The sequence below is a fragment of the Nesoenas mayeri genome, assembly GCF_963082525.1.
Source record: "Nesoenas mayeri genome assembly, chromosome: 1".
NCBI lineage: Eukaryota > Metazoa > Chordata > Aves > Columbiformes > Columbidae > Nesoenas > Nesoenas mayeri.
The window spans coordinates 112,661,483-112,681,045 of NC_137541.1; the positions used below are offsets into that span (position 1 = coordinate 112,661,483).

The following is a 19,563-nucleotide window of genomic DNA, read 5'->3' on the forward strand; positions in this document are numbered from 1 at the left end:
AAGTTATCTTTAGGCACAACTGCAGTATTAAGTATTTTTTGTTTGGATAATGATTTACAGTGTGACTGAAAACTAACTGAAAAATGATGGAAGTATCTCTTATTTAAATGAGTTTAGAAACAGATCCTTAAAAGTAATTTTTTTATGCACATCCTAGTGATTGACATTATAGCAAAAGAAGAAAATGGCTGCTAATCACTCTCCAAAAGACAGTGTTTAGACAGCTTTTTTATTGTTGCAGAAAACAAATATACTCTCTAACATACTGTAATGAGCTGGCCAAGCTATTTTAAAGTATTAGCTGTCTTTATGTGCAATAAAGCATTAAAAAAAGAGTCTCTTGACACATATTCTATATCCCTTGAGGTCTAATTTTCAGATTAATATAATTTCTTTTTTCTATTTTTCTCCCCTTTCCCTTTAAAGACTCAGATTTCCAGGCCCTCTAGAGCATCCTGCTGCATTTTCTGCCCTTTCAGAATAAGCTTAAAGGCTGACAGACATTTTTTCATTTTCTTCTAGTCTATAAAAAAGCTAAAAACTTTCAGCATACAAACCTTGTAGTTCTAACTTTTTCTAATACATTTAGAAATCTGTTCATTTATTAGCTTATTTTATTCACTTCAAAAACTGAAACCAGCCTTCCTGTCCTTCTCATAAATCAGAATTAATTTTTAAAAGTCTAATAGCATGGCACAGTATAAAATAAGAATTCTGCTAGATATCTCATGTTAAATAGAACTACAATAACAGTCTGAAATATACATAAAATAATGATAGGAGTCTCCTGTGTGAATATATCCTATGGCGAAATTCATACAGGTAAAGGGTGTTTTTCACTCCATTTAAGGCATAAAGTCATGTGCAGGGTTCTGCTATCAGAGGAGGTGCACAAAAATGCCAGTGAACCCTCCAACATGCTGCAAAATCAGTTTCAGCTCTAGCCCTGCTTTGGGAGCTTGTTGATCCTGGTCCAATACTGCCCCAGGGAATGTCTGCAGCTGTATGTTCATATGGAAACAGAAGATCCTAGAGAATGTGAAGCTTTGAAAACAACCCTCAAAGCAGCATGACAGCCCAGAGAGAGGGATGGGGCAAATAGGCTCCTGAAGACTGGTTTTGAAAGTATGAATGTCTGGTCCCAACTTACTAACACTGTACTCTGATTCTGGACTAGAGAACTCCTGCCTTTAAGCACATCAGAATACTAAACTGGAAAACTTTCAGCTCCAAGTAAAATCTCCTATGATGTTCTTCAAGAATACATCGTCATCAGATGTGCTACATCTATCTTTTCATGCATATGTCACTAATATGAAACTTCTTCACATCTCTGTAAACCTTGAAGTACACTATCCAAAAGCCTGAGGATTATACTGATTCGTACTCCATAACACAGAGCTACAAATTTTAATTTGATAATTACAGGGGCTTCTGTAAGAACAGGATACAAATTATAAACTATATTTATTTTTCCACAAAAACTTAAGTTGGAAAACTTCCCATTCTTCTCATCTATCAGAATATTAATTGTAAGGTTGCATATGAAAATGCATGTATAAATATAAAATAGTATACTAAAATGCATGGTATGTGACCATGAGAAAGGACAAGCAAAAAATCCTCAAATATGGGAAATGTCAGTTAAGCCCACTCTTTGATCTGAAGTCTGTCCATTACACAGTTTATAAACCAATATTTTTCCTTAACAGTTATGTTACTATCACCAGCTGCACAAGATCCTCAGCTACTGAAAAATCAATTCAGTAATTAATAGTGAAAACAATTTCTTCATTCCAATTTTGTTTACTTCTATAATTGACAGAAGATCAAACCTACTTTTTGAACAGTGACAAATTAATTGAGTAGAAATAAGTCATCTAAATCTTTTGGGATAATTATGTTAGGATGACACAAATCATTACCTAAAAGTATATTTTCCTCTTCTTTGCCTAAAAGTCTCAGTAACTAGCTTGGCTGTAGGTGTCATTCTAAAGAAATACTTTTTCAAATTAATCCTCTCCACTGCATGTAACAGTGCACACTCAACCTTTACTCTTAGAAGCAATAAGCAAACACTGAAAATTGTTTGCGGTCACATTAATTAGCACTATTACTTATAATTATTATTCATTTTACTAAATAAAATCTATTTTTATCTAGTATAACTGAAAGCCGTGTTTTCAATAACATGTGACAAAAAATTTGGATGGAGAGCATGCCTTGGCAAAATCCAAGGATAGAATTCAAAATTTAAGGAGATTATAGTATTTGATCTCTTTGAATGGCATTGTTATTTATCTTCAAGCTTTGCACAGCCTCCATGGTTCACTGCTTTTAGTAGAAATCTATTCCTACTGCAAACCTTCCTCAAAATCCAATGATGTCAATGCAAAGTTTCTGAGAAAAGGCTTGTTAGCATCTTAAGAAAGAAAAGTTTTCCATTCTTCCATAATGTAGCAGAAAGTAGTTTATCATCCAGTTCCTCTGTCCACAATTTTCTCTTTTATGAAGAATCACAACCTGACCTTCAAATACAAAACATCTTGAATGTTTTGAAGTAACGATAGTGAAATGAACTAACAGTGTAAACTGCATTCTGTCTTTTTCCTCAGCTACATATGTCTTGGCATATTATATATTCTCAGTATTTCCCATGAACTTTATTTGCAGATGAAGGTTGTCTAAAGAAACAACATACATATCTCTTCTCAGTCAGTCTTACATTTTTTCCTTTGAGGATCAAATCCTGCAAAACATCAGTCTTCAAGCAGATGAGTAAAATATAATCATTTTCCTCTAATGAAAACATTGATGACACTAATGCTAATATTAAATTTCTTTACTACACACTTTTTAGTGTCTTTTACTTTAATTATACAGAATTTAACAAGATATATACAATCATAGATGACCAAAATATATAATGAATTTGCTTGAAAGAAATGTATATCACTCATTTGACAGAAAGATTAACTATAGATGTTTGAAATGAATAGCCATTGTGCTACTCTTTTATTGTGCTCCTTTTACTACATAGTATGTGCACCACTTAGGAGAATTTAAGTTGTATTCTTTCTTTTATTAAAGGGAAGCTGCCACTAAAACAAGCCTTTTCTACAATAGTTGTCTTTTTTGTTTTGTTTTGTTCCAAAATTAACCTTTGTATATGCTATTTGCTCAAGAGTACCAATTCACTGTAACCATCTCCAAGCAAAGTTCGAGTAGAGGCTAATGATACCTTAAACTTTTACAGAGGAAAAGTATGACAGAGTTAGTGGCTGTGATCTTGTGACACAATCAGGTTGAAGTGGACTTAACCAAAATGCCCTTAGAGACTTAGCTTCAACAACATTATATGGTACTGTAAAAGAAAGGACAACTTAAAGTCACTTTTTTTTTACCTGAGTGATTTGGAAAACGTCCTGTTACATACCTTGCTAGGATATGGGATTTCTTTGCTTTTAAAATGTTTGCTTTCACATTTCAGTTTCTTATTAGAAATGCAGCCCTCTGTTTCAAAAGAAATATCAAACGAAAACAAACTCCCAAAACATTAAGAGCTTGGTAGGATGCCAATGGGACTAGCATTTTGAAATGTTTTAAATTCTGGGTGAGCAACTAGAGATGCATTATAGTAAAATATCTTTCATAGAGCATGTATATTTATAATGTTGAATTTTTATAAGAGAAGTAGTCAATTGTGTTAAGATGGTATTTTATACGTAAAGTCAAAAGACTTAAAAAAAAAGTCAATATACTATGACGGAATTCCTATTAAAGCTTACCAAGATCCCTGTAGAGATGTAACAAACTCTCCAAATAGAGCACAATGCAATACTGTGACTTTCAATGACTTTGAAATCACACGAACAACAGAGGTATGACTGTGATATTTTACAGAAAATACAGATCTGGGGAGGTAAGCACTACTTTTGGATTTCCAACTTAGATCATATCTTGTCTGACCTTTCAGAATAGCCAAGTACCCACATGTCCAGATTCATCAGCTAACATACTGCTGCAGACACTCTACACATTAGGAAGCAGGGGTGGTTTTTGAGAACCTAAATTTTTTTGTCAGTTTTGAAAATTCTGTCTGCTAATCTCACCTAATAATCCAGTGATAGAATAAGAGGCAGAATCAAAATTTCATTACATTAATTTCCATGTATTAAGTGATATTAACATGATCATTATAGAAAAGGGAGCCAGTTAACAGAACTGCAGTCTATATTTAGACATTGATTCGTCCATTTCATCAGAGATTATATTAAATGCCACATTCTGTTGCATAGCCAATTAGAGAGGTAAGCACAACAAAAAAAGAGCTTTCCTGCTGATTTTGTTACCAGCACAGCATGGGATCAAAAAAAGAGACAAGGCTACCCAGCTGGGAACAGAAGCGAGAATAAGATTGTAATGGTGCTGGCTTAAGTGAATAAAATATTTTAGCCTTGAGTTAAGACATAATGCAGATCCAAACCAGTTCACTTTAAAACATGTATAACAACTGATATTTTCAAGAGTTAATAATTTGATCTCATATTTAAGTTAGAGAGACCTACAGAAGAAAGCAAGCTATTGATTTTGTCTGCCAGTATAATACACTAAAATGAGGTTAAGTAAAAACCTCATGTAATTCTGAACCAACTATTTGACAACATAAAATTTAAAAACAAAACAGTTCTGAAAATGATGAAAAGACAGCATGCAAACAAGTCTTCTTTGGCCTTCAACCTTTCTTTAATCTGGTGTCCTGTATAAGCAATACTGCAACTATCAGTTATTAAAATGTACTCAATGCCATTTAAAACATATTATAATTAATAAAACATTACATAATTCTAGCAGTTTATATTGTGATCATTAATCAAGATGAAACAAATAGATATCTGCGTATTTTAATATACATGCTCTTACAAAACTCCATGGCACAGATATTGGGCAAAACGTGTTTGTTATTTCTCCCTCTTTTTACTTAAGTCTCCTTTACAATAAATCAATTTTTTTTTTATTAGGAGGAAGCAGAAGAGAATCTTACAACAGAGTGTCCTAAATGGAGTTTAGAACTGAACTGAATAGAAATCTAACACTGAAAAGTTTTGCACAGGCAAGCCAAATCTTTCATATTGAGGAATGTGAAGTCTAGAAGGCAGGTAATTACTTTCAGATTGTATAATACCAAATTACTTTTATTGCTACTGAGTAGCTAAAGTTCAGCTTTTCTTTCCTCTAGCACATATATTTCCATATTTTTCTATGTTTTCAAAGATAAGTAACACTGATGCAGTATTGCTGACAAAACACTTGCATTAATGAGCTATTCTTTTAAGACGAGTGAGGAGCTTTTCATAACCCAACATCAGCAGGGTACAAGCTTCTCAGAAAGTTATTACAGAAGCAACAAAAAAAAGAAAAAGGTATGAAATGTGGTGTCTTCCCTCACGGCAACCTGGACCTTACTACACAATTGCTTCTTTCTCATGAGGTTTATATTTCAACCATTGTCTTGTATACTCTTATGACACAGTCAGCACAAGCAGTAGAAAGATAAAGAGATCTCCCTTAAATACCAGATAAATTATTAAATACTCTTTTTTTCCCCCTCTCAATTAATTATCTTAACATTTAATCCAATAATTGGGTTTATGGGATAAAGTAGCTTAAATAACAACTGCATGTTTTCCAGCCTTTCATCTCTCCTGTGTTCCTTGTTGAAATTACTTAATACAGAATAAAGATCATGAGGCTTTCAACTTGAAAAATCAGTGTTTCTCATACCTTTTGTTTGATGATCATGTCGTTGATATCATCAAGGTCACCTACTATCACTCTCTGAGATTTTATCTCTCGATCCAGTCGAGAAAGCCAGTCAGTGAGTTCTGCCCATGCCTTATTGAAGTCAGCCAAGGCTGGAACCTCCAAAAGCACAGAAGATGGCATTTCTGGTTTGAAGGTGGTGGTTTCCTTGGTTACCCTGGTTTGTGTATCCACAGCAACAGTTTCACCAGAAGTTACTGAAAGAAAGAAAATGCTAAAATTACTGAATAAATGAACTATGATAAATGTTTATTTCAGTAACAGATTTTATGCAATAGAAAGGGTAACATAGAAATCAACTGACTTCTTGATGTCATGTCTACCGGCAATATGAAAATTAAAATTAAAATAATATATTAATTCATTTTTCCACAGCATTCCTATTATAGTGCACGTTTAATATTCTGTATTCTCAGCATATTCTGATTTCATCCTTAAAAGACTCATGGGACCTAGTAACACAAATTAAGATCTCAGTGTAATGAGAGCCACACTCTCAAGGTCAGTATAGCTATACGTGAGTCATCTTCCAAAACCTAGTAGTGTGGTCAGATGTGTCAAGGCTAGAGGAAGAATATAAAAGAGTTGGTTGCAATATCAAATGTATGACAGCATGACCAAGTATCTAGAAACATGTTTCTTCCACAGTTTACTGTCACTCTGTAGCTGTGAATTTGTCTCACCAATAATCTCACCTACTGTTACTACCAGGTATTTCCCATAGACTCTGTGACCAATGTAGGAGTTTACACAACAAGAAATTCAGCCTTGATCAATTCTTGTATTTTTCCTCCATCTAACTTGCTATTATTTGGATATTTGCAGATTTTTTTTTCCTCCTTCTGTTTGGAGAAAATGGCCACACTTTCCCCTTTGTGTCCTTTCCTGCTCTATTAGTGGGATTATAAAGACTATGTTCAGTATACCTTGCTTGGATTGGGGAAGTACCCAACACTGAAGCAGAGTATCTTTCTCTTCAGTCTAAAATGATGACAGATGCCACAGATAGCTACCATCAGGCAGACAGGCATGTAACATTGAATAATTCAGGATCTCAAGACTGATTTTTATTTCTTGATTTGTTTGTTTGTTTGTTATGTTTTTATAAATAGATGGCTATAAATGATAAACAAATAGGTATATTTGCCCTTCAGTCACCCATGCAAAAGCAATTCATTATGCACAATATTATGGTAGATGAGGCTACATCTAATTGCATTTGGTTTTGGTTTTTGTTTTTTTTCACATTTTTTAAGAAGTCCAGCCAAAAAAGAAAGATACAAAAACAGAGAAGAAACAAGAAAAAGTGGTGTTGCTTCACGGAGGTGCTAAATCATTAGAATAGAGTGTAAATGACTACCCTTTAGAGTAGCTATAGAATCTCTATCTGAACCAACTGCCTAGACAACAAAAGAACTAAACCAGGAAAGCTGAAATAAAGCTGCGTAGAGTGTACCCTATGTTTTCTAATATTGAACTGCAAAACATGGTTATTGAGAACCAGATTTCTAAAGGATCAAGATGTTTGTTTTCTGCACTCTTTGTTTCTGTAACAGGGGAAAAAAAAAAAAGCACAACCACAAAGCAAAAAGCAAGCCCCAACACCACCACCAAAAAAGCATCACCACATAAACAGTAAGGTTTTCCTTGCTTTCTAGTACTTCTGAGAGTCTGGTGGCTTTCTGCATCAGCATTCACACCATTTCAGCAGAGTCCCTCTGAAAGCTAAAGCCTCAAGTAGCAGGTGAGGGTTCAACAGTTTGGCCATAACAACACTTGAAACAGTAAAACAATCAGTAAGGTTAACTGATCTTGCCAAGGAATTTAGCAGCTATTTTTCACTAATCAGGAAAGTTTTGAGTTACTTCACTGGGGATTAAGTGACCCTCTTCAGCACTGCAGAAAAGAAAAAAGCTGTGCACAGGCATTTAAATGACTGTCACTGTAAAAGCACCAAAGATACTGTCAGCATTAAAAATATCGTATGATTACAAAAAGTTTACCAAATCAACTAACATATACATTATTTATCTAGCCTGAACAAATGGAAATATTGTTATACCAAAAGTGACTCCTGCAAATTCTGTGAAATGATGATTTTTAATGGCATACACTGCAATTAAATATATTTATCCACCCATCCATATTGTTATTGCATTTCTGAAATACATTCCTGTATTTTTCCTTTCTGTACTTTAAAATCACACACCTGTGGATAACTATGAAGTAAATTAATTATTGTAAAAGGCTCTTCTAACACAGCAAGTTTTAATTAATAACACATAAATAGATGAGAAAATGGAAGTATCTTCTCCTGACATGGAAAGAGGCTTGCAAAGGTTACTTTGTAACATCACACTCTTTGCTATAATGGAGTACCTTGTACAGTTAAAGACTGACAGTTTTTAATATCAAATGCCCCTAAACGATCTCTTTTCTTCCTCTTTTATTTCATTTTTTAAATTTTTACACACAGATGTGAATAATTAATAATAATCTGTACTCATCAGGTTTTCTTTCAAGGCCAGGCTGGAAGCGGCTCTGAGAAACCTGATCTAGTTGCAGATGTCCCTGCCTATTGCAGGGAGGTTGGACTAGATGTCCTTTAAAGGTCCTTTCCAACTCATACTATTCTATGATTCTATCTCTGTTGAAATTGCTCCAGATATTATCTGTCCTGTTCTATTTCTTTTTACCTTAATTATGCAAACAAAGCAGAGATTAGCTCTCTGCAGTACTGGTGAGGTCACAGCTGGGATACTGTGTCCATTTCTGGGCACCTCAGCACAAGACAGCTGTGGAGCTACAGGAGAGAGACCAGTGAAGGGCCACAAAGTTGATGAAGGGACTGTAGCACCTCTCATATGAGGAAAAACTGAGAGAGCTGTCACTGTTTGGAAAAGACTCGTTGGGATCTCATTAGGGTGTATAAACATCTGAAGGGAGGGTGCAAAAAGGACAGATCTAGGCTCTCTCCAGTGGTGCCCTGTGACAGGACCAGAGGCAGCGGGCACAAATGGGAACACAGGAAGTTCCCTCTGAATATCAGGAAACATTTTATCACTATGAGGTTGACTGATTACTGGCATAGGCTGCACAGGAAGGCTGTGGAGTCTGCCTCCTTGGAGATACTCAAAAGCTGCTTGGACATGATTCTGGGCAGCCTCCTCTAGGTCATACTGCCTAAGCTGGGCATTTGGACCAGATGAGCTCCAGAGGTCCCTTCCAAGCTCAACCATTATGTCATGTTGTGATCAGTCAGTCCCACTAAATGACTCCTGACATAGGGGAATCATGTCTGTAATTTTTCGTTCTTATCTGCCACTTTGCCCATAGCTATTAGCCCAAGGTAACATGGAGGGCATTCAGCGATCAGAAGGCAATGTATTGAACCTATCATTAAGTAATGGACGCAATTAGCTGAGTTTGAATTGGCTGATTGTCCCTGGAAAAGTGATGGAACAACTTATCCTTGGTGCCTTCTCAAGGCATATCAAGGATAAGAGGGCAATTAGGGACAGTCAACATGGCTTCAGAAAGGGGAAGTCATGCTTGATCAACCTCATAGCCTTTTATGAGGACATAACGAGGTGGATAAATGGTGACAAAGCAGTGGATGTGGTCTATATTGATTCCATTAAAGCATTTGACATGGTCTCCCACAGCATCCTTGCAGCTAAACTGAGGAAGTGTGGTCTGAACAATCGGGTAGTGAGGTGGACTGTAAACTGGCTGAAGGAAAGAAGCCAGAGTCATGGTCAATGGGGCAGAATCTAGTTGGAGGCCTGTATATAGTGGAGTGCCTCAAGGGTCAGCACTGGGACTGGTATTATTCAATATATTCATCAATGATTTGGATGAGGGAATAGAGTGCACTGTCAGCAAGTTTGCTGATGACACCAAGCTGGGAGGAGTGGCTGACACACCAGAAGGCTGTGCTGCCATCCAGCGAGACCTGGACAGGCTGCAGAGTTGGGTGGGGAAAAATGTAATGAAATATAACAGGGCAAGTGTAGAGTCTTGCATCTGGATAGGAACAACCACAGGTTCCAGTATAAGTTGAGGAATGATCTATTGGAGAGCAGCGTAGGGGAAAGGGACTTGGGGGTCCTGGTGGACAGCAGCATGACCATGAGCCAGCACTGTGCCCTTGTGGCCAGGAAGGCCAATGGCATCCTGAGGTGGACTAGAAGGGGGGTGGTTAGTAGGTCGAGAGACATTCTCCTCCCTCTCTACTCTGCCCTGGTGAGACCACACCTGGAATATTGTGTCCAGTTCTGGGCCCCTCAGTTCAAGAAGGACAGGGAACTGCTGGAGAGAGTCCAGCACAGAGCCATGAAGATGATTAAGGGAGTGGAGCATCTCCCTTATGAGGAAAGACTGCGGGAGCTGGGTCTCTTTAGTTTGGAGAAGAGGAGACTGAGGCGTGACCTCATTAATGTTTATAAATATGTAAAGGGTGAGTGTCATGAGGATGAAGTCAGGCTCTTCTTGGTGACAACCAATGATAGGACAAGGAATAATAGGTACAAACTGGAACACAGGAGGTTCCACTTAAATATGAGAAGAAACTTCTTCACAATGAGGGCAACAGAACACTGGAACAGGCTGCCCAGGGAGGCTGTGGAGTCTCCTACTCTGGAGACATTCAAAACTCGCCTGGACGCCTTTCTGTGTTACCTCATCTAGGTGTTCCTGCTCCAGTGGGGCAACTGGACTAAATGATCTTTCAAGGTACCTTTCAATCCCTAACATTCTGTGATTCTATTTGTGGCTTTTTATAGAGTACTTGGCTCACTACCTAAAGCAACAAGTTCCAAATCATGGTTCGAAGTCTGAATATTTGGATTCATGCCTCCCCTGCCCAGCCCTCACACCCTGTTTTAGAGGGAGATGGGAAACAGGTCTTTAGATATTGATTGGTGATTAGCACCCCATAAATTCCTCCTGTGCTGGCTAGAGAGCAGCACAACACTACTAGGCTTTCACACTTTGGTGGTAGCTGCCATGGTGTCTCCTCATCCTTCTCAAAGTAGCTATACACCATAGCTTTCCGTTAGCTGTCAGCAGATGGAGTAAATTTGGCAAATATGGCTGCAGGGGAGGAGAAAAGAGGAGGAAAGGTCACCTTCTTCCATACAGTGGCAGATCACAAATGGCTCCAAAAAAGGGATGGAGCCCACACAGTTGCTCCAAAACAGAGGCCCCCAAACAAAGGTAACATTCAAAGCAAAGTCACATGAAGCAGGAACACTGAGGAAGGCATGAACACTGTATTAAGATCTGAAAGGCCATGAGAAAGGAAACTACATAATGTTTTAGGTAAAAATAACTTATAACGGAGTTACTTTTCATACAGTTACAAACAAGAACTATTTCATTTGTAGAATCTGTTTCTATTTTTTCACTTGCTAATGTACATAAAAGCTAGAAAAGAATGTCAACATTTAAAAAAAATATGTTGTTGTTTTAAGTTCCTTAGTTTAACTCAGTTGGCACTTAGAGCTTACAAACTTCAGTGGTCTGTAATAACTCCCAGAAAATCACTGAGGAAAAAAAAAAAAATATTAGTCATTACTTTCTCTCTCTTCATTACACTGTCCAGAAAGTAAGGTGAATTCAGTAAGAGTCACAGATTATCATTAATATCCTCAGAATTATACCGTGTTTTCCTGCCAATATAGTAATTGTATTATAATGAGAATGCCTTGGTTGTACAGTTTTAATGCCTACAATTAGAAGGATATTGAATTTTTCATCTTTGTTCAGCGGGGGGAGAAAATGTCAGAGAAGTATTTGAGCATGTCTGTCTCTGATGAATGTCATTTAATTGCATGAAGGACAAAAAATGTGCAAACAGCACCAACTAGAAATAAATAATGAAAACAAAATATACCAGCATTTTTTATAGATTTCAAAATATTTTGTTTGTTTTTATTTGTTTGGTTTTGTGTTGTCCTTTAGAGCTTTCTGTGTTTGATGTGTTTTTATGTCTTCTTCTCTTCGAGCTGAATATTAAAAATCTGTTTGACATCTAGAGAAAATTATATACCAAAGACATAAATTCACAGAATTCTCTATATTGTCTCACTCCTGGATGGGAATTCAGCTCCGCATATCAGTCACAATTTCCTGTGACAATTCCAAAATACCACTTCACTTCACCCTCTCCTCACATTAACTCCATAATTCTGTAGGTCAAAGTGATTCTGAGCAAGGTTCATTATTTGCAGTGAGGTATTCCATATAATGATCAATACGTGCAATTACTGAAAAACAGTCAAATGTTTAATTACATAACTTTACAAAAGTAGTTAAGTGTGAAAAAGCATGCATAAGTGTTGACTTCCAGTCTTTATCAAGGGATGAATACTTAGGTCCACTTCCATCTGGCCTAAAGTTCATGTGAAGGCCTTGTATTTCATCTGTGAGTTCAGAGGACAACAGTCCCTTAGTTTGGCATTCACACAGGGTAAACAGATGTTGTCCTGTCTAAGAGGAAATTTCTATTCCCATCAGTATTTCAGGTAAATTGAAGAAAAACTTTCTAAACTGGGACTCTACAGAGCCTCCATAGGTGGACTCAGGGTGTTTGATAAAGAATGCCTGGCATCTTTCAGCATCTCACATATTTTGGCCTGAGTATAGTCAAGCGTTTGAGAATTAATACATGTTTAGTTATGTATTTTTCCTCTAGTGGTAGCTATTGCAGAAGAGGTTATTCCCAATTTTCTATTGTTTATGGTTTTACTGCTCTGGATTTTGGCTTATGTGTGGTGGTTTTTGTTTGTTTGTTTGTTTTGGTTTTGGTTTTTTTGTTTTTTTGTTTGTTTGTTTGTGGTTTTCCTTTTGTTTGGTGGGGTTTTTGTTTGTGTGTGTGTGTTTTGTTTTGGTTTTTTATCCCTTTGATATGGTTCTTTTGCATTAGAAACTTGAGATACTACAGAGAAGACTGTAAGGCACTAACAGAAGCGATTCCACTTTGACTGAGCAGTCAAAACATTTGAGTTACCAAATTATTTATAACAATTATTATTTATACCTTTATAAAGCGATTGCACAGTTTGTTTCTCTTCTGATGTTTATCTCCCCTCAGAACAAAAACACGACCTGAAACAGTACATCTGACCCTTATTTCTCTTTCTTTCATGCTCGTACATGGTTCATTCAACAGAAACATATAATCAATTAAATTTAATAGAGAAATATAAATCAACATTAATCACATAATATAGAGAAACAGATCTCCTTCTGAAACAATTTAACTAGATTATTTTCTTTAATATATGAATAGCAAATTTTATCCTACTGAAAAATATCAGAAATACAATTAAAGACTTAGCTTTTGACTTATTTAAAACTTGTATCAGTTCACTCCTGTGGTATGATAAACCACAAAACCAAAAGGACAATTAGAATTTAAAACATTAAACCACACCAACCTCTAGCTTTTAAGCTAATTGCTCGTTAGTGCTTTCTGCTGTTTACCAGAGAAAGAAACAATGTGGAACAACAATAGGAGGGAAAAAAATATAAAAATAAAATATCTAACAAAAAGCTGAAAAACAGCTGTGATTTTTAATTTGTTCCTGAACCTGAAAATACACTGGATAAAAGTCAAAAGTATGTTGATAATTTTTGCATCTTGAAAATAATTTGTAATGTTAAACTTCAAGAGTGAGAATAATAGGAATGTGTCATGAAATTCAAAGTCAAATATTAAATGCAGAAATAACAAAAGCAGAAAGAAATCTATTGCAGGAAAACACTTTTTTGGTCTCTTGTTTTATTCTGTTTGTTTCAGTATCGTGTTTCAAGATAGGGTCAAAAAGACAGAACAAATCAAACTCATTTAGGTACTGAACAGGAACGGAATAGACAGGAAGAACAACAACACTCCCAAAAGCTTCAAACCCCTTCCAACACCTCCTTTCAAGCCAAAGTCATTACGCAGGACTGACCTAGTTCACAGGAATGTTCCTAACCATCCCTTTGAATGTTTTAAATAGTGTTGAAATTTTAGTTATGGAAGGTAACTGTATCTGCCAGCTCAAAGCTTTCTGACAAAGAAGAAATAACACAGTTACTGGATGTGTATTTTTAATTCAACTTGCATGTCCTGCCTGAGGATTTAGTTCCATGGTTAGCAGTACCAATTAGCGTATATGCCAGCCTTAAATCCTTTATACAATAAATAACAGTAACATACGACCATTCAAATTCATTTCTGTTTTAGTCAAGGAAACCCAGCTGCATTCTAGTCACCTTGAGGAAAATAGAGGAAAAATACCTGTACCCTGTGGCATATGCACAGACAATATCACTCAGTGATTAGTGATTTCACTATTTTACCACAAGGAACATTGCCTTCTCTATTGATGGACCAAATGAGTATTCCCTCTGTGGCAAACCAGCAGTTGACTGATTCGGAGCTGGCACACCAGGAAGCCTCAGTGTCATCTTAACAGCATTTTAGCCTTGTGAACTTGATGGGGAACAACCAAACTCCACAACAGCACTCAGCTGAAGATCTATACCTACTACAGTGTATTTTCTACTTCTTTTTTTTTTTTTTTTTTTTTTAAATCCTGTGTCATTGCAGCTGTTTTTCTAAAGGGTTCGAGCATCCATACTCATACTCTTAAACTCCAAGCAAGCTTCCCTGAGAGAGACTTGAGACTGATTTATTCCTTAGACTTGTCTCAGTGATAAATGAATAGCCTCATCTCTTTCTGTCCTTCAAAGTTCAGAAAACAAAGTTAAGAGTACATTTTCTCCCATGCAGTACAACCCTTCCACACAAAGTGCTCACTGCCAAAAATGCTTTTCAAAGAGAGGACTACCATAACCTGCCAGGTGTTCTGGGTCACAAAGGAGTTCTGAAGAAAAGTAATAGAATTACTGTGGCCAACACAGCTTTGATTATCTAAAATAACTAATATCAATTTATTACAAACAAAAACCTCAACTTCGAAATTTGATGGCAAGGATGCACTTTTTCTGGTGATCTGAACTCAGAAAAATAGTTTTCTATTGGTCAAAAACTGATTGCCAAGCAAATTCATCCATAGCTCTAAATGTGGAAAATATGCACTCTTAGAGCATTGTATATACACGTTAACATTTTCTTAACATCTTAGTCAGCTCTTAAACATAAAAAATGTTTCAAAGCGAGTCTTTTTCTGTTTAAATAAAACACCAATGTCAAACAAACCAATGTCTGATCGTCTTAGCCTTGAATATCTAGTAAAAACTATTCCTAGAAAAAATGACTTAGTAACCATATCATAAATATTTCATAGATAGTAATTTTAATAGAGTATAAATGGATAACAGTTAGTAATTGATTTCATTAATACTTATGGGACATTCACATGATGTGCTATTGTTATCAATTTAAGACACAGGTTAAGTGCCTAGACTTCCTTTATATTCAAGAAGCTCTTAATGATTCCTAACAAGTCATTATGGATTATATATAATTTAGATTAATGCAGGTGAAAAAGAAGAAGCTGATAATTTATGAGATTATTAGTTAAAGTTTAGATCTATAAGAATTTATGCAGTGTAACGAAGAGAGAGACCAAAATTAAGGACCCCATAATTTCCAGATATTCAAAAGAAAGCATGCAGTGGAGGTTAAAAACTGTTTACAAGTGAATGTGTCCTGCTACATCTGAAAAATAATCATAAAAGTTATGGTTTCTAATATGTGACTATTATTAGATTAATAAATAGTATAATAACTTTAAATTTACAGTAGAAATTTAAGTGCCAGCTTTCTCAGACTTGTCTTTCTCTGACATAGGAGAGACCTGGTAGAATTTTCTTCCTTTTCTACTAGTTTTAGTTTCTTATTTGGTGTAGGTGGAAGATTTCACATGTCTGGCCAGAGAAGTTACAAAACCTCAGACTGCATATAGTGGTTTGCATAAAATAAGGTAAAGTCATACTGTATATTAGATGGTTTGTTTATTTATTGTGTGGATTATCACATGGAAATTTGGACAAAAGTCTTATTTTCTTCATAAGGTAAATACAAACCTTTGACAGAATTGTATACAGGTAAAAATACTTTAGTCTCTGGTAAAGACTTTTGCATTTGACAACAAAGAAAACAGTTTAAGAATATTCAATGCATATTAGTTTTCTTGTTTTAGGATGATACATGGGCTTTTTTCTTAATCAACCATGAAATAAAGATTTCACCTTTTTATAGACATAGATATTTTAACCTTTTTCATGAGAACTTTGACAGAAAACCTTAAGAAGATATTACATCAAGGGAGTCAGTCTTTAGGGGGGAACAGATATGCTACAAATTTATACTGCAGTAACACTTTGGATCCCAAAGAGATCCATGCTACTTACAACCAATTTAAAAATAGTCTATCTGTAGAACACAGCAATAATCTGCATATGCAAAAGTACAGTCAGTGGAGCTGCTATTTACCGTATGAGGACTACTTATGTGTTTGTGTTTTTAAGGATAAAATTACCTGGTTGGCTCTTAAAATTTCTGAACAGAAGGAAGTGTTGAGGAAAATGTCTCAGCCTGTTTTGGGATCTCTTGAAGAAATAGACAGAATCAACAGAAATAGTCTCTTTGGTGATATTAAGATGCTGCCAATGAGCAATTTTACTTTTGAAAGTGTATAACAACACTACTTTTGCTTTTATTTAAATTCATATTTTAATAATGATATAAAATTTCATTTTTGTGTTTATTCCTTCTGCCCACCCCCAAAATATTTTCAGTAGTTGATTCCTGCATCCCTAATTAAGTTTCCCAATAACTAGAAACTAAGATAATAATTCCTGTGCAGTCTGAAGAGTTTCAGCTCAAAAGCTCTAACATTATTTTGTTTTATGACAAACATTTTTTCTGTTGTTTTTTAAATGCAGCATTATTTGTACCGCTACAGAAAGCATTTTTTTTTTCCGAAGGATGGGAGTCTTTTTGAGTAAGCAGTTGTTGCATTAATTACAAAAGGGTTTCATGAAAATGAATGTTTTGTACCACAGCAGTCATGGTGTTCCATCAATTTCTGTCACATACTTGCCTTATAAAAAACATTGTGACAACATCTGTCACAAAGGATGCAAGATCCTCTCAGTATTCCTTTTGTCAGTAAAAGTAACAAGTTTCTTGATTTGGGATGCAGCTTTCAATTGGTTGTCAATCCATATGACAACAATTTACATTTCCAGTGTGCTGCTATTGGCATATGAACGAATTTTGGCAGCTAGATCTTTGATATAAGGAAAAACACATGTTGCCAGCAGCTCCAACTTTTACAGTCTCATGAAAATCACCTCTTCTAATTTTGTAAGACCTACAAATTGATTTAACAGGCATAAATTGCCATCCTAGCCAATGGGAACTCTGAAGAAAAAAGTGTACAAAATTGTACACAGATACAGAGTGATCTCTTAATAATACCAAAGAGCCAGTGGAATTTTAGGTACCAAATAGTTTAATAAAATAATCTGAACAGATCTGAAGAGAGTTTGAAATAATCAGAGTTCAATTATTAACTAATTTAACAGCATTATAATATTCATGCAAAAATTTCCGTGTATACCCTTTGAGAGAAAAAATCTGCAGAATTAAAAACAGTTGTTCAAACTCAGAGAAAGCAACCTCATCACTGCCATCACTTTGTTTTTGACAAAGTAATTCCTCAAATCACTGCAAATATCTTCTGTTCTTTCATCAGAAATGTTAAAATATCTTGCCTTTTGCTACTTTGTGAAACACTTGTCAAGCTTTCTCATGAAAACACAATAATGCTCACTTTTCAGGTTAAACTAACCTCGATTGCTCTTCTAGCTATTTTACTTTGACCTTAGGAAAAATTGCCTTCGGGAACTCTAGTGTCATCTGACCACTGATCTGTTGTTGAAGGAAATATCAGTAATGCAAATCTCTACTTGCGTATCTCCATTACTATGTTTCCTGCTGCTCCACGCAGACACGAGTAAAGACAGCAGTCTGATATTTCAGTGACAAATTTCATATAAACAGCAAAACTAAATAACTTTCTAGCTGGAGTAGAAGAGAAGGTTTTCATTTGCCATCTTTTCCTCATTTTAGCCTTCTACAGTTCAAGAAATGTGTCTGTCTTTCTTTCATCATCTCATGCCCTCTGACTGCAACAGAAACATCAGTAGCAACCATGAGCTTTGTTCCCCATTTGCTGTGGCCACCATTCTGCTCATGACCTGCGATCGCACTTGCTCACATTCCTCGGTTTGCTCTTTCTCTGCAGAGTAACCCTAACTCTCTGGCAGCTCCAGTCACTGCACCAATATTAGAAAGGGTGTCAAAGAGCCACTGCATTTCTTGGTGAGGTATGACCAGGATGGCACTGAGCATTGCTGCTTTCAGAAGGAAAATCAGCTTGCTTTGCTCTTTCAAAAAGAAAAGTCAACAGAGAACAGCACACAGGTCAAGAGGGCTGTGTGCAGAAAGACCTATCACTTTCTTGTATTCTAGTAAATTAAATAGATTTTCACATAATGTAGTTGCCAATAGACTTAATTAGTATATAAAAACAAACAGAAAAGAGAGATTAGTGCTATTTGCAAGCTCATGCTATCTGGATAGGCAGATATTAGTAATTCAGGTTACTGCAACAAAAAGAAGGGAGAGAAACAGAGCGGGTTTAAAGCATGGGGGGGGGGAAAAAAACTCTAATGAGAATCACTTTTCCATATCTTACTGAATGAACTAATTCAAATTCTTGATTCTGTCTGTTTTAAATATAATGCAGTTGTGCCCTTGCCACATTTCTTGAAAATTACTAACATTGGATTCTGCAGTGTGTGCTGAATATAGTTTTGGAGAAAAATACACATTAAATTAATTCAATTCCTTTCTGAGCCATGTTACATGAGCCATGTGAAAAAGATTGACCATAACTATTACTTAGTTCTCTGCTGTTGCCTGGTATAGGTTATCAATAATAGTCTGATGAATTCTACAGTATGCTATCACTTACATTTCATGGGATTTAATCAAAATGAATCTTGGATATCCTACTGCTACCAACTATTGATCAAGAAATTAAATGAAAAAAAAAAACAAGCTGCAAAGCCAGTTCCTCAGAAGAAAATACCAGATCGTATTTTAAAAATGGAATAGGTGAATGTGGTCCTTTGAAAGACTGATGATAGCATTAATCTTATTTACATCATAAAACTTGACAGCTGCACTTTCGATAACTTGTTATAGAACAGAAAAAGTAGCCCTCGGTTCCTTATTGTCTATAATAACAGCAAAGCAGCCAACTCCTGTTTTCACTTTCTGATTTACATTTCATCATAGGTGTGAGTGTAATAAAAATTCTGAGTAGTAACCCAGAGTGAGTTTTATTTAATCAACTGGGCCCTGAAAAAATCAAAGTAAAAGTCCACATTTCCTTTGCAAACTGCACTGTCACACCTGTTTATTACAGATACTTTCAAAGAGTAACCTACTGGGAGATCCATGAAATAGGATGTTAAATATAAAGTTTAAACCTTTCTTTTGATTTAAATCAGATTTTTGTGGCTTAGGTATATTTTGCATGTATTTTTCACCTGTCAGATAATCCAGAAACAAATCCTCACATCAAGATAGGCTATAAAGATCAAGACAGAAATTCAGAGAATCATAGAGATTTGCTTTTATAAACTTGCTTATTATGTTTTTATTCACACAGCTCTGAAGGCATAGTGTCAGCTTTTTATCTGGGC

The 19,563-nt window shown here is 35.7% G+C and overlaps 1 protein-coding gene across 5 annotated transcripts in view; it reads right to left on the reverse strand.

The window, feature by feature from the left end:
• The window catches only part of DMD (dystrophin), a gene marked incomplete at both ends in the record, with an annotated part of 1,256,016 nt that overhangs the window by 338,883 nt on the left and 897,570 nt on the right, over positions 1–19,563 (reverse strand). For all 5 annotated transcript variants that reach the window (XM_080362523.1, XM_080362521.1, XM_080362520.1 and 2 more), the window contains one exon: positions 5,785–6,020. In XM_080362523.1, the coding sequence (XP_080218649.1) occupies positions 5,785–6,020 (236 nt within the window). The remainder of the gene's footprint in view (positions 1–5,784; positions 6,021–19,563) is intronic.